Source organism: Prionailurus viverrinus, chromosome A2 (genome assembly GCF_022837055.1).
Source record: "Prionailurus viverrinus isolate Anna chromosome A2, UM_Priviv_1.0, whole genome shotgun sequence".
Classification (NCBI taxonomy): domain Eukaryota; kingdom Metazoa; phylum Chordata; class Mammalia; order Carnivora; family Felidae; genus Prionailurus; species Prionailurus viverrinus.
In genome coordinates, this window is record NC_062562.1 from 5407614 (window position 1) to 5423708 (window position 16095).

Sequence of the window (16095 nt, forward strand, 5' to 3'; positions counted from 1 at the left end):
GGGGGAACAGAGGATCTGAAGCAGGCTCTGCACTAACAGCAGTGAGCCTGATGTAGGGCTGGAACTCACGAAACTGAGATCATGACCTGAGCCAAAGTCGGGTGGTTGACTGACTCACCCAGGCGCCCCGGCTTTTACTATTATTTTTGATTACACGAGTCATACGTAGCCACTATGGAAACTAGCAAATGCACACAGCCATAAGGGAAATAAAGTAAAATTAAGAAATGCATATGCGTATTGTATTAATCAGGGTTCTCCAGAGAAGCAGAACCAGTGGGATATGAGATAGACGGATAGATGGATAGATAGATATGTGGACGGTCCTGCAAAGTGAGTTTGAAGTGTCCCTTCTCCCACATGGCAAATGGAACATGGGAAAGTTATGCGAGTGGCTTGAGGTTGCTCAGCTGGGGGCGGTGGGGGTGGGATTTGATCCAGAGGTCAGGTGCCTGCCTCTAACCACTGCTCCTTACAGCCAAGGCAGACGACATTGTTGGCCCTGTGACCCATGAAATCTTCGAGAACAACGTGGTTCACCTGATGTGGCAAGAGCCTAAAGAACCCAATGGATTGATCGTGCTGTATGAAGTGAGTTACCGACGGTATGGTGATGAGGTAAGACCCTTGATGCTTGGACATGTGCTTCTGAGTTGTCATTGGTACTCCCTTTGTCTTTTTTTTTTTAAGTTTATTTATTTATTTTGAGAGCGACAAAAATAGCACAAATGGGGGAAGGGGAGAGAGAGAGAGAGAGAGAGAGAGAGAGAGAGAGAGAGAGAGAGAGAGAATCCCAAGCAGGCTCCAAGCTGCCAGCACTCGGGCTCGAACCCACCAAGGGATCACGACATGAGCTGAAACCAATGTTTCAGCCCCCCAGGTGCCCCACCCCCTTCTTCTTCTTAAATTTTAGCCCAAGGCTTCTCCTATTCGATGCTTTGTCGTTAGGACTCAAAGCCTTGATTTATAGCTTTCCAGGGAGGTGGGATAGAAATGCCAGTCTACAAACTCATTTATTTCCTCAGTCTCTCACATTGCTTTTTCAGCTCTGTCCTTCAAGGGGACAGGAGACCCGTTTCACTTTAGACAGAGTTACCTGAGACTGGGTAGAAAACACGTCGAACCTTAATAAGTAACTTTTTTTTTTTTTTTAATTTTTTTTTTCAATGTTTATTTATTTTTGGGACAGAGAGAGACAGAGCATGAACGGGGGAGGGGCAGAGAGAGAGGGAGACACAGAATCGGAAACAGGCTCCAGGCTCTGAGCCATCAGCCCAGAGCCCGACGCGGGGCTCGAACTCCCGGACCGCGAGATCGTGATCTGGCTGAAGTCGGACGCTTAACCGACTGTGCCACCCAGGCGCCCCAATAAGTAATTTTTTGTTTACACCCAGACACCAGGCAGGGTGATGGGTGACCGCACAAGATGTGGAATCTCAGGAGATCAAAAAAATAGCCAAGGATTCGCTGCGTGTCCTGCACATATTAAGCGCTTTACACACAGGCGTGTCTCATTTATCATAGTTTATCACGTCTGAGACAGGATTAGGCAACCCCGTTATTTTTGTGGGCTGCTGAAAAAGAAAAAGATGCTGCCGGGTCTCATTGTAAGTTGGTGCGGCTTCTCAGACGCATCCCCATTTCAGACATGTCAAACGCATGTAATACCGTGCCTCTCAGGACCCGTGAAACAGTGGGCCGGAATTGGCCAGCCCCTGCTCTAAGCCACGCCTGTAATACCGTGGGGGTAGATCTGTGTCCCCAGAAGGGCTCTGGGGCTGCTCCTGCTGGGAGATGCCCTGGCTGGGGCTTGCCTCTGACCGGGGACAGTTCTCCCCTTTACCGTGTGTCTTCAGAGAAATCACGTCACCTCCCTGGCTTTGACTGAGCCCTTCCCCTGTCCCAGACATTGCGCTGAGTCCTTTGCAATCATCCATTCAAACTGCACGGTGACCCGGCCAGGTGGGATCCGTTAGTGTCTCCGCTTACGGCCAGAAGCGTGGACAGCGGAGCAGCCAGTGGAGTTGGTCAGGGTCACACGTGCAGCACTTAAATCCAGACTGTTGGGCCCTGGAATCAACTGTCTACAGTTGAGGACAACCACTTAGGTCAGAAGTCATTTTCTTTCCTTCATCTTTTTTTTTTTTTTTTTAATGGAGAAATGTTAAAATTTATTATCATTTTTTTAATCTAATTTATTATCAGATTGGCTAACATGCAGGGCGCATAGCGTGTGCTCTTGGTTTCGGGAGTAGATTCCCGTGGTTCATCGCTTACGTACAACACGCAGTGCTCATCCCGACAAGTGCCCTCCTCAATGCCCACCACCCATTCCCCTCCCCCCCACCTCCCCATCAACCCTGAGTTTGTTCTTTATATTTAAAAGTCTCTTACGGGGTGCCTGGGTGGCTCAGTCGGTTAAGCGGCCAACTTCGGCTCAGGTCATGATCTCACGGTCCCTGAGTTCGGGCCCCACGTCGGGCTCTGTGCTGACAGCTCAGCTCAGAGCCTGGAGCCTGTTTCGGATTCTGCGTCTCCCTCTCTCTCTGCCCCTAACCTACTCGCATTCTGTCTCTGTCTCTCAAAAATAATAAAATAGGTAAACATTATTAAAAAAAAAAAAAAAAGAAAGGAAATATCAGTTCAAGTGAAAAAAAATAATAAAAATAAAAGTCTCTTACGGTTTGCCTCCCTCTCTGTCTGTTTGGAACTATTTTTTCTCCTCCCCCTCCCCCATGGTCTTCTGTTAAGTGTCTCAAGTTCCACATAGGAGTGAAAACATATGATCTCTATCTTTTTCTAACTGACTTATTTCGCTTAGCATCACACCCTCCAATTCAATGGCCAGACAGTCAGTATTTTTAGTTTTGGGGGCCGTAACGTCAGGCGTGGGCATGAAGGTTGTTTTTGTTTTTTTTTAATTCTTTTTTTCCCCTTTTCAAAAAATTTTTTTATAACAGCTTTACTGTGATCCGGTCACATACCATAAAATACATCCGTTTAAGAGCTACAACTCAATGGCGGGTTTTTGAAAGGATTTTTTAGGTTTTTAAGTAATCTGTACATCTACACCCAGCATGGGGCTCAGACTTACACCCCGAAATCAAGAGTCTCACACTTTGCTGGCTGGGCCCACCAGGGTCCCCTACAATTCGGTGATTTTTAGTAGTTCACAGAGTTGTGCAGCCATCATCATGACCCATTTCAGAGTATTTTCATCACCCTAAAGAGACCCTTCCCCCCTCCCCCTCCCCAATCTTCCCTGCCTCCCCTCCAGCCTGTTTTCTGCTTTCTGTTTCTATGAATTTGCCTGTTCTGGGTACTTCCTATAAATGAATCATCGCATATATAGCCCTTTGTTACTGGTTTCAGATAGATGGACCACATTTTGTTATTCACTCATCTGTAGATGGACATTTGGGTTGTTCCACCATATGGCCATTGTGAATAATGTTGGTCAGAACACTGATGTGCAAGTTTTTGTGTGGACGTATGGTTTCAGTTCTCTTGGGTGCATATCAAGGGATGGGTTCTGTGCTAACTCTGCATTTAACTTAACATTTTTTTATGTTTATTTTTGAGAGCGAGACAGACAGAACAACAAGTGGGGAAGGGGCAGAGAGAGAGAGAGAGAGAGAGAGAGAGAGGGGGAGACACAGAATCCGAAGCAGGCTGCAGGTTCCGAGCTGTCTGCACAGAGCCCGACATGGGGCTCGAACCCACAAACCGTGAGATCATGACCTGAGCTGGAGTCAGACGCTCAGCTGCCTGAGCCACCCAGGTGCCCCGTGTCTGCATTTAACTTTTAAAGGAAATGCCCACTCTTTCCCAAAGGGGCTGCACCATTTTCTGTCCCCATCAGTAGTGTCTGAGGGTTCCAGTTTCTCCACATTGGTGGCCAACACTTGTTCTGGGCTATCTTTCGGAGAAGAGCCATGTTGGTGCGTGTGAATGGTATCTCACCGTGGTCGCGTTCTGCGTTTTCTTGGATGGCTCATTTGGGCCTGAGTTTTGTGTTCTTCCCCAAACCCATGGGGCTCTTCCGCTTGGGGCAGCTGCAGGCAGTTAGGGTCAGTCCTGGAACCGGGGTGGGGTTGAGGGTGGGAGACAAGAGCCCCTCAAGGGGGAGGTGCGACTTCCCAAGGAAGTTGGGGATGTTGCTGGCAGCGAGGAAGAGAATGTGGCTTCTGTGCAGTGAGCAAGATATCTGCAACGCAGTCCCTCCTTGATTTTCTTCTTGCTGCTCTGACTCTTCGCATTTGCCTGGAGTTTACCTACATTCTAGGAAGCCCTTGGTCCTGGGTAAACTGAGGCAGTCGGTTACCCTGTTGGCATTGGACCTAACCCTAAATTCTCCCAGCTTCTTGTGGCTGGACCGCCTCCCCTGTTCCTGGAGCCCAGCGGTCACCAGTAGGAATCCCCACTGCGAATCCCCACCAGAGCCTCTGCCCCACATGGCCCCACACCAATCCCAGACAAATTAGCCCCATTTGCCCTTTATGGGAACAGAGAGACGGGGAAAAATAAGAGAGACTGAGAGATTACAACCATCTTTTAAAAAACCTTTTTAGGGGTGCCTGGGTGGCTCAGTGGGTTAAGCGTCTGACTTTGGCTTAGGTCATGATCTCACAGTTTGTGGGTTTGAGCCCCGTGTTGGGCTCTGTGCTGACAGCTCAGAGCCTGGAGGCTGCTTCGGATTCTATGTCTCCCTCTCTCTCTGCCCCCGCCTCCCCTGCTCATACACACTCTCTCTCTCTCTCTCTCAAAAATAAATAAACATTAAAAAAAAAGAAAAACCTTTTCTTTTTTTTTTTTTTTTAATTTTTTTTTTTTTCAACGTTTATTTATTTTTGGGACAGAGAGAGACAGAGCATGAACGGGGGAGGGGCAGAGAGAGAGGGAGACACAGAATCGGAAACAGGCTCCAGGCTCTGAGCCATCAGCCCAGGGCCTGATGCGGGGCTCGAACTCACGGACCGCGAGATTGTGACCTGGCTGAAGTCGGACGCTTAACCGACTGTGACACCCAGGCGCCCCACAAAAACCTTTTCATAGACAAGATGGTGGATTATCTCCAACATTTTCCCTTATTACCTTGCATTGCTTTAATAAAGTGAGAAAATACAGGGCACCTGGGTGGCTCAGTCAGTTAAGTGTCCAACTTCGGCTCAGGTCATGATCTCACGGTTTGTGAGTTTGAGCCCCGCGTCGGGCTCTGTGCTGACACCTCGGAGCCTGGAGCCTCCTTCGGATTCTGTGTCTGCCTCTCTCTCTGCCCCTCCCCTGCTCATGCTCTGTCTCTCTCTCTCTCAAAAATAAATAAATGTTTTAAAAAAATCAAGTGAGAAAATAATGTAAAACTTTTTTTTTTTTTTAAACACCATCTATACTGTTATGGTATGATTTTGCCAGTCCTGCAAAATTCTCCCTGGCATTTGGTGGGAGGTCATTTTCTTTTTTCTTTTTTGGGGGCTTTTTTTGTATTTGCTAGTTGAATAGCTGACATCACCCCCAGCTGCATCATTCTTGAATCTCTGTCTCCTTGGGCCTTGAATCCAAGTCATTCACCCTCTTACCGTGTCCCCTCTCTGCCCCGGGAGACCCTGGCCCCAAGGACCACCCCTGCCAGGGAGGAGCATGGATTTTTCATGGTGGCGGGCTCCTTCCTTTGCGTCAGTATCTTTCAGTTTTGAGCTTTTCTTCTTGTTCGCACAGACTTTTACGTCATTGGCTTCTTTGCTCTTTATCAGGTTTTTGTGTCCTGTCTCGCCTTTTGTTTTTGTTTCTTGGTGTCTGTGGAGACAGCTGCCTGAAGCTTCTGGTTCCTTCCAGCACACCCCTTGCAGTGCCTGGGGTCCGTGGCCGGTCGTGGAGGATGCATTTCCCCTTTGTCCCGGATAGCAGCTACCTTTGGTTTCTATATTTGCTTATTTGTCCCTTTCTACTTGGTGACTCATCCTACTTGGAAGAACCTTTGGACCAGAGCCCCCGCCCCTGCCGCCAGCCTGATCCGGCCCGATCTGTTTTCTTGCTGTTATTGTCACATGATAAGCACGGGGGTTTTTACATTTCTTTCTCTCCCCGCTAAAATTTTCCAGTCCAGCTCTCTGCATGCACTATTAACTTGGAGCTGTTTTGGAAAGTTTTTAATATTTGGCCCGATGCGTGCAGGTTTCATGGTCTAATTTTCCCAGGGAGCCTCGTGCCTCTCCCAGTAAGCTCGGGGTTGATCTCTGTTTATGTGGTTATCACTGGGGTGTGTATGCTTTACTTACCACCTCTCTGTTTTCAGAGATTTGGGTAGATCCCAACTCTTTTAGTAATGGTACAATGAATCAAATCAAATCAAATCAAAAGGCTGCACCCTGGGAAGGAAGGAGCTTTAAAATTTGTCCTTAAGACATTAAGCCCACACATGTGTTTGGTTCTGAGACCAGGGGGTGTGGGGCAAAGCCTGAAATTCGATTTAGGTGATGTAGGTGTTTTCTTTCCCGGCCCTCTCGGACTTTCTGGAGGCCTGGTGACAACGTCCCACGGTGGTTTTGTAGAGTTTGGGAGCCGGATGGTTCTGGATTGAAGGATTGGTCCTGCCACTTACCAGCCACGAGATCCCCCCTCCTCCCCACAGCATTTTGTCTCTTCAACCAGGGGTCGGCCCACTATTTTTGTACGCCTGTTTGTACAGCCCGAGATCGAAGAATCACTTTCACGTCTTAAGATGGTTGGGGAAAACAACTCCAAACATCGAGAGAAGAGTAACGTCATGACGCGTGTCCACTTAACGTGGAGTCTGGCGTTCAGCGTCCACCAGGCTCCGTGGGCACGCAGCCACGCCTGTCTGTGGACGGACGCGAACTGATTTGGGAGCGGTCCCCAGCTGCTGAGTTGAGTGGGTCACAGTGAGTGGCCGCTTGAGGCCATACACATTGACCATCTGGCCCTTTATAGCCAAAGTTCGCTGACCTCTGCCCGAAGCCTCTGTTTCCTGTCTGTAACAAGAGGCTAAGCCCTGGTGGGGTAAGAAGGAAATGAGACGATCCAGGTCAAATGCTTGGCTTGTGGCTCAGGAAGGGTCATCGGTAACGATAGCTTCTGTGTCTGCTTCCTTATCCCAAGAACTGGGGCGCTGAGATTCCGAGGTTCCTAATGTCGCTCACGCGTGTTGCCCAGTGATTGTTCCTTACTCCCTGTGTGTCATCTCTTTTTTTCTTTAAGTTCATTTTTATTTATTTTGAGAGAAATTGAGAGAGAGAGAGAGAGAGAGCAGGGGAGGGGCCGAGAGAGAGGGAGACAGAATCCCAAGCAGGCTCCGTGCTGTCCGTGCAGAGCCCGACGCGGGGCTCGAACTCACAAACCGTGAGATCCTTAACCGACTGAGCCACCCAGGCGCCCCTCCTCTGTGTCATTTCTGACATTCCTGCCAGGGGACGGACACCCCCCCACACCTGCCCTCTCTCCTCCCCTGTCTTCCAGGAGCTGCACCTCTGTGTCTCCCGTAGACACTTTGCTCTGGAGCGGGGCTGCAGGCTGCGAGGTCTGCCGCCGGGGAATTACAGTGTGCGAGTTCGGGCCACCTCCCTGGCGGGCAACGGCTCCTGGACAGAAGCCACTTACTTCTATGTGACAGACTATTGTAAGTGTGCACGGCAACTCTGGCTGGGTCTGCTCTGGGGAACGTCTCAGAGGATGGTCGGGGAAGTGGCTACACCTGCCGGCCCTGGACTTGACCTCTGGGTCTGTCGACTGCTACTGTGTGACCTGGGAAGGGTGCTTGCCCTCTCTGAGCCTGCACTTCCTCATCTGACCGTGGGATAATAAGAGGATCCCCCTGGAAACAAAAGGAGGTTTCAGTGGCATTATGAATGCCAAGTGGCTGGCACAGGGCATGTCTGATTAACACATTAGCTCCTGTTACTAGGGTCTCAGTATTTGTTTCTAATGTTTATTTACTTTTGAGAGAGAGAGAGACAGAGTGTGAGCAGAGGAGGGGCAGAGAGAGAGGGAGACACAGAATCCGAAGCAGGTTCCAGGTTCCGAGCTGGCAGCACGGAGCCCGACATGGGGCTCAAACCCATGAACCATGAGATCATGACCTGAGCTGCAGTCGGATGCTTAACCGACTGAGCCACCCAGGCGCCCCTCAGTATTTGTTTCTAGATGGGCTGTGTCCTCCAAGGGAGGATGGGGGAACTCACCTACTTGGTCTCAGATGTGCTCTTGATATGCAGGCAGTAAGTGCTGCCCCTGGGTGAGCACAGTAAGGTGGGAGGGTGGGGAAGGCTGAGCTGATCAGGGAAGGCTTCCTGGAGGTGGTGACATCTTGACCGAGACCTGGAAGAATGCACAAGTGGGAACAAAAGAGGAAGGTTATCCTGAGATGCGTGGCAGGAGCCCAGACACTTGAATGAGTGAACAAACAAATAACTTGGAAGGAGGGGAGATTCTAGACCAGGAGGAGTGGGAGCTTGGGTGGGAGGAGTGGGACAAGCCTTCTGCTTGGCTGGCTGGATTCTCATACCCCAGGCATGGTGGACTTCGGAGAGTGGGAAGGCTCTGGCCGGGGTCAGGGCGGGGAGAAGCGTCCTGACCCCAGCTGGGAGGGCTACACGGTGAATCTGATGCTGCCTGGTAGAGTTCACAGAGACCCTGCCGGCTTAGGAGCAGGGTTCCCAGCAAGACTGCCCTCACTTCCAAAGCCAGATGCAAGTTGGGGGTTCTCCAAGCCCCCCACGCTCCTGACCAACTGGCAACAAACTCAGAGCTTCCCATGGCACCCCCCCCCCCCAGATTCAATCATCTGCTGGATCAGCTCACAGAACTCAGGCAAGTGCCATCTTACGAGGACGGTTTTCTTATAAAGGCTGTAGGTGAGGACCACGCAAATGAAGAGACACATAGGGGAGGGTCCAGGACACTGAGCTGTGTCTCCTCCCCCTGGAATCAGGACGTGTTGCATCACCCTCCTGGCATGTGGCTGTCTTCACAGCCAGGAAGCTCCTCTGAGCTAAGGTGCTGAGAGTTGCATTACGCAGGCGGTACCAATCGTATCGTTGGTTGTGTGATAAAAGTCCTTCCCCGGCCCCTCTGTACTCTGGAGGTCAGGCTGGCTCAAGTCACAGCCTTCTGATCACATGCTTGGTCTGCTGGTGACCAACCCCCGTCCTGGGTCAGCCCATCTCGTAGCATAGGCTCAGGTATGTTCCCAGGGGCTCATCAATAACAAAGACACTTTCTGTTACCCAGGTCAGCTCAAGGATTTGGGGTCTCTCTCTTAAGAACCAGGGATGCCATGAATAAAATTCCAAGGAAAATATCAAAGTGGGAAAAACATTGGTAGCATCATTGACAAAGAGTTACTATCAAATGAATATCCATATAGTATATGAGTAATATATTCACACACACAAGAATATGCAAAGAACATAAATAGCCAATTTAAAAAGAAATAGAAAAGATAGAAGATACAAGGAAAAAAGTCCAACCTCAAAACCACACCCCCCCCCCCAAAAGCAAATTAAAACAAAACGTAATTTTTAACTTATCAAATTGGTAAGGCTTTTTGTTTCTGGGTTGTTAAAAATATAAATATATATTTTTAAATATAAACATTATAAATATATAAATATAAATATGTAAATATATTTAATATGAATATATATATTTTAATTTCAATTTTAGTTAACATGCAGTGCGATATTGGTTTCAGGGGTAGAATTCAGTGATTCATCATTTCCATACAACACCCAGTGCTCATCACAACAAGTACCCTCCTCTGTTTTTTAATTATAGTGCTTAGTGTTGTCTGAGAACAGACACATAGATGTTCTTTATTAATATGTATCAAACATTTTGTTAAAGCTCTTACTATCGGAGCCAACACTTCTGGTTCTAGAAATTTATCCTGGGGGCGCCTGGGTGGCGCAGTCGGTTAAGCGTCCGACTTCAGCCAGGTCATGATCTCGCGGTCCGTGAGTTCGAGCCCCGCATCAGGCTCTGGGCTGATGGCTCAGAGCCTGGAGCCTGTTTCCGATTCTGTGTCTCCCTCTCTCTCTGCCCCTCCCCCGTTCATGCTCTGTCTCTCTCTGTCCCAAAAAAAAAAAATAAATAAATAAACCTTGAACAAAAAAATTAAAAAAAAAAAAAAAAAGAAAAAGAAATTTATCCTGAGGAAATTATCAGGGATGTCCAAAAAAGATACATGTTCAAGGAAAGGTAGCCCAGCATTACTAGAGATAGCAAAAAGTCTGGAGAGTTACATGACTAACACAGTAGATTACTTAAAAAGGATTCTTTTCTCCCTCCTTTTCTCCTAACTTCCTTTTCTCTTCCTTTCTCTCTTCTTTTCTTCTTTCTTTCTTTCTTTCTTTCTTTCTTTCTTTTTCTTTCTTAGTTTACTTATTTTGAGAGAGAGAGATAGAGATAGAGAATGCACAAGTGGGGGAGGGGCAGAGAGAAGGAGAGACAGAATCCCAAGCAGGCTCTGCCCTATCAGCCCAGAGCCCGACACAGGGCTTGAACTCACGAACCCTAAGATCATGGCCTGAGCTGAGATCAGGAGGTGGACGCTTAACTGACTGAGCCGCTCAGGCACCCTGAGTGAGTTTTTATTTTATAACAAGCAAGCAAGGTGCAGATTTTAAGGAGGCGCTCACCCCCAGGGGCTGACCTTACCCTTCTGTGACTCAGAGCAAGAGTTCTTAAATTTCCGTTTCTTCACCCTGGTTCCCGTGGCCCCTGGAATCGGAGTGTGAGCCCGACCGTGGTGTCCAGGAAGCAGAGGTGGGGTTGGCGGGGTGCAGCCTGCCTCTCCGATTATGTCCTGAGACACTGTGAGTCCTGGCCACCAGCTTCCCTGTTCTAAGGAAAAAGGGACAGGAAGGAGGGACATGCAGACCTCCACCTGCATGTGACCAGTAGGTGTCCATCTCTCGTGGCCCGTTCGGCCACCAGATATTCATGGAGACTTTCTGTGGCCAGGAGCTGTGGGAGGGGGGATGAGGCAGTTCACTGCCAATTCAGGGAGGGGTACAGGAGGACAGGATGCCTCAGGGCAGCGCTGGCCACCGAAGGCAGCCTGGAGTAGTGGTCAAGAACTCACTCAGATCGCCCGGGTTGAAATCCCTGCTCCGCCGTGGATTGGCTCTGGGATTTGGGGCAAGACCCACCTCCAGTCTCTGAGCCTCTTTTCCCGATCTGTTAACTGGCCTCAGTCACGGCACCTCCCACTTTGGCTTATGTGACAATTAAATAAAAACACTGGTGCAAAGCTCTTCAAATAGCGCCTGATACTTTTAGTAAGTGTTCGTTAAACCGCTGTGGATGTTGAAGAGCCCAGGGACCGGGTTCCCTCCCTGATTCCTTAGAACCCATTTTCCTCCTGGGCTCGGGAGAGTCTGAATACATGGGCGTGTTTATAATTGCAGACAACTGGGCCTCACGTGCAAATTTAACAGAACGTTTCTTCGGTCGATTTAAAAGGATATTTTGGGCAAGACCCCCTAGCACACACAGGGTACTTCCTGGTGAAATTTTCATCTGCCGGAGGTGCTGTTGGGATTAAAATAGGCTATTTAATTTGTGGGGCAAATTAAAATTTCATTTCTGTAAAATGAAAACGCAAGACCGTTTGCTTACAAATTATTAAGACTTTCAAGATGGCGACAGCAGAGTGTTAAGGAGCAGGGCCCTTCCAAGTGTGGTGACTGGGGTGATGGCCAGGCTTACATGCCTGTGAAGCTGGCCCTGGGCTGGGGGGGAGGGAGAAGGCAGTGGGCAGTGGTCTGGAGGTCAGGGCCTCTGAGCCCACTGCCCAGCCCCGTGGAGCCAACTGGTGATTCAAGATGACTGGAAAAGAACGGCCCAGGAGACCGGCAGAGAGGCTCGGGGACAAGAGAGGGGGCAGGTGTGTGTGGCCCGCCATTACAGGCATAGGTGTGATTTGTGATGTGAATACATTTTGGTGCGAAACATATGTTTTCTTACTCTATTTCAGTAGATGTCCCATCGAACATTGCAAAAATTATCATCGGGCCTCTCATCTTTGTCTTTCTCTTCAGTGTTGTGATTGGAAGTATTTATCTATTCCTGAGAAAGAGGTGGGTACAATGGTGTGCTGGTAAATGGTTAAAAACTGGCTCTCCAGAAAAGAAAGTGTGCCTAGATACAGAGAGAGCTATATCTAAGTTTATTATAAGTTTTACTGTCATAGGGATGTGCATAGCAGGCAATTTACAGGTAGTGATCATAATACAATATACATTGCTTGTTACCGTAAATTGCCTCTAGCTGGTTGATTCTCACCGAATGTTTTGGTTGATTTTTTCCTCCCTGAACCTTTGTATCTATAGCCAACCTATGGTTGCAAGTGATGAATGAGTATAGTTCCAACCTGGATGTTGGTTGATATTTTGTTTTCATTAAAGAGTAAGGTAGGGGCGCCTGGCGGCTCAGTCGGTTAAGCGGCCGACTTCGGCTCAGGTCATGATCTCGCGGTCCGTGAGTTCGAGCCCCGCATCGGGCTCTGTGCTGACAGCTCAGAGCCTGGAGCCTGTTTTGGATTCTGTGTCTCCCTCTCTCTGACCCTCCCCCATTCATGCTCTGTCTCTGTCTCAAAAACAAATAAACGTTAAAAAAAAAAAAATTAAAAAAAAGAGTAAGGTAAAAATGAAATAAGGTGTATGGGTTCAATGAACAAGTGACTTCAGTCAATCAGGTAATAATTCATAAATACAGAGGAACATTTTCTTAAGTTTTTTTTTTTTCCTGTTTGCAATATCATGGCTGTGGAGATGACAGACTTTTTTTTTTTTTAATTTTAATTTTTAAATGTTCATTTATTTTTGAGAGAGACAGAGAGAGAGAGTGAGCTGGGGAGGGGCAGAGAGAGAGAGAGAGAGGGAGACACAGAATCCGAAGCAGTCTCCTGGCTCTGAGCTGTCAGCACAGAGCCTGACACGGGGCTTGAACTCACGAACCGAGAGAGGTCACGACCTGAGCTGAAGTTGGATGCTCAACCGACTGAGCCACCCAGGCGCCCCAGCGCTGACAGACTTTGAAGCTTAATCTGCATTGGTAACATTTTTGCCGTCACTTTCTTAAGCCTGCACAAACAACAGAACAATAGATCAAGTCTTGGTTTGTATCATTCCTGTTTCTATCATGTAAATATTCCTACCGTGGCCAATTTCAAGCTGCAGACGGTCACGGATGATAGTAAGATAATGAGGAAATGGTGAGTTTGCTTTTGATATCGTTTTATTTCATTGTAAACCTGTGCCCTGTAACTTTAAATGATGGCTGTATTAACAACCTGCTCTCAAATTTCCTGAAAATGTAACACTTGTTTCTTGTGAGCTGGGATGAGAACAGCAAGGGGTGAGTGGCTCTTGGGTGTCCCGTGGACACCCATGAGTTACAGCTTATGGTTCCATGTTGATGCGCTTCAGTAGCCATCTGATGGGCTTCCAGACTGCATCCAGGATTATTACACGGATGCTGCTGGTAAGGGTTGCCGTTTGCACTGGGGAGCTCGTAACCCCCTTGCGAGTGACCCAGGGCCTCGTGAGAATACCAAGCTGGAATGTCTTCCTTTTTCCCTTCCAGGCAGCCGGATGGCCCACTGGGGCCGCTGTATGCTTCTTCAAACCCTGAGTACCTCAGTGCCAGTGATGGTGAGTACCATCCCCTGACCTCTGGGTGGCCGGAATCCTGCCTTGCAGTGCCCTTTCCCATTACTGTCCAGTGGAAGTCAGGGGTTGATACCCTGGGAGGCTGAGACGAGCCCTCTCGCTCACTGGAGACCTGTCTCTGGCTGCGGAGACCCCGTTGCTGGGAGCAGCTGGACACCTGCTGTCTGGCGCCTGTTGGATGGGCTGATCTAGCGGGGCTGGGAGGCTGAGAATCTGGTGCCCCAGCTGTGGGGTTGTGGCATCTGCGGCCTGTGCCCGAGACCGCGCCGAGGGCCAGAGCCAGAGAGCCATGTACGGACTTGCCGTCCAAACTGGCAGGTGGGAGTCGGAAGCCAGAGTGAGACACTGGGGGTCAGGGGGTGGGGAAGACAAGAATGAAGGATAAAATGGGGTGAACAGGAGGCTGTATGTGTGGCAGGGACACATCCGCCGTTGGTGGCAGCTGAACACAGATGTGATGCTGATGCTGGTAGTCACGTAGGACCGACACCTGTGTTTCCCTTGATTGTACCAAAGGGCATCGGGCAGCCCCTAGAGATGAGGCTTGCTTGTTCCATCAGAGGGGAAAGCATCTGCCGCAGGACAAGTTTCCAAAGTGCTTCATGCAGCAAAAAGCAGAAAAAGTGACTTTCAAGGCATGAGCGTTGTCGATGATCCCAAGGATACTGCCTTGGGATACAGGGGTGATGCTTTTAAGGATCCACAGGATTTGTTTTAATCAGGCCTGATAAGACATGCACAGGGTGGGGGGGGCAGCACCGCACAGGGGAGCCCCGGGGTCGGGCAGGAGGCAGAGGGAGCATGGAAAGAACGCGGACAAGAACCGTTATTGTGGTTTCTTGGGGAGGCGTGGCAAGGCGGGGGAAGACTGAGGATTGGCTAGTTTGAATGATTTCCGTGGGTTCTGGGGTGTAGGGCCTGGCCCTGGGTGATCAGGGGAAGGGGATAGAGCCCAGAGGGTGCGGGCCCCACAGAGGGAGGGGTTATGGTTTGGGCTCTGGATTGGTTGTTTTGCTGGCAGGTCACTTACTGTCTCTAGGAACTGGCCGCCCTGGGGAGGGCCAGCCCCTTTAGGGCCATCGAGGGCCTAGATGCCAAAGCATCACGACAGAGAAACTAGTGGTCATTCCAGGTGGAACTGTGTGGCGGGAACGGGAACGGGAGGGAACAAACGCGGGTGACGGCATTGTTACCGCACACCGGAGGTGGGGAAGCTGAACCTCGGGGCTGCCTCTCCACCCTACTGCCCTGCTTCCCTCCAGGAATGAAGTAATGGGTGTATTCAGCCTGTAACGGGTGCAGAGGACGCAGGAACCATTTCGGCTTTTCTTATGAGGTCTTTGTGCATTCATCTGCAAATCGTTGGCTGTGTAACAAACCACCCCAGCTTTAGTGACTTAAGACGACCCCCCTTTATTAGCACACAGTTTGGTGGGTCCTCCACCTGTGATCGGATCAGCTGGGCAAATCCTTTGATCTCATCTGGGCTCATTCACATGGCTGCAGCCTGCCTGGGGATCAGCTGGTGCTGGGTGGTCCTGGATGGGTTCATTCACATGCCAGTGGTTGGCAGGCGGAGTTGTCCCCATCCCCTTGGCCCTTTGCAGAGACCACAGCCTCCGACCCAGGAGGCTCTGAGATCAGACAGAAAGGATGATCTGGTGGCGGGGCTCTGAGATCAGACAGAAAGGATGTGGAGGCAGGCTCGGTGCGGCACTTACCGGCCAGGACCCTGGGCCGACAGTGGCTCCTTCCCAAGCCTCTGCTGTCCCTCCCTGTGAGGGCAGGGACCCACATCTGTCCTGTTCTCGGCTCTACGCCCAGTGCCTGGGTTCTGGACCACAGAAATCACTTAACGAACATTTGCCAGGGGTGCTCAGGTGGGAGGTTGGCTGGGGGGCCCCCAGGGGTCTGTCAAGGATGCTGTGTAGATAAGTGAGGAGTAGTGTTTCCCTGCTCTGTGTATGTGCCGGACGAGTGGGAGGTGCCTCGGGAGAAGATCACTCTCCTGCGCGAGCTGGGGCAGGGCTCCTTCGGCATGGTGTACGAGGGCAATGCCAGGGACATCGTCAAGGGCGAGGCGGAGACCCGCGTGGCGGTGAAGACGGTCAACGAGTCCGCCAGTCTGCGAGAGAGGATCGAGTTTCTCAACGAGGCCTCAGTCATGAAGGGCTTCACCTGTCATCACGTGGTGAGTCCTGCGTTTGCCCCCAGAGCAGACAGAGGCTTCCTCTGGTGCCAGCGACCCTGTTCCAGCTCCCCTGTCCCTCCTCCTCCTCCTCCTGCACGGGGTGGGAGGACCCTAGGTGTGGACCCTGCCTGTCCCCCACTCTGCAGTATCCTCAAGGTGTGGGGGAGGGCCCCCCTCCTTCTCCCTCCTCTAAGCTCATCCTCTCCCACCTTGCCT

The 16095-nt window shown here is 50.1% G+C and overlaps 1 protein-coding gene across 2 annotated transcripts in view; it reads left to right on the forward strand.

Moving 5' to 3' along the window:
• INSR (insulin receptor) overlaps positions 1-16095 on the forward strand; it is a 142295-nt gene that overhangs the window by 115579 nt on the left and 10621 nt on the right. The window contains exons 12-16 of one of the 2 annotated variants that reach the window (XM_047828799.1): positions 479-618; positions 7474-7633; positions 11993-12095; positions 13603-13670; positions 15635-15879. In XM_047828799.1, coding sequence (XP_047684755.1) covers positions 479-618; positions 7474-7633; positions 11993-12095; positions 13603-13670; positions 15635-15879 — 716 coding nt within the window. The remainder of the gene's footprint in view (positions 1-478; positions 619-7473; positions 7634-11992; positions 12096-13602; positions 13671-15634; positions 15880-16095) is intronic. The other variant, XM_047828806.1, reaches the window with a different exon arrangement.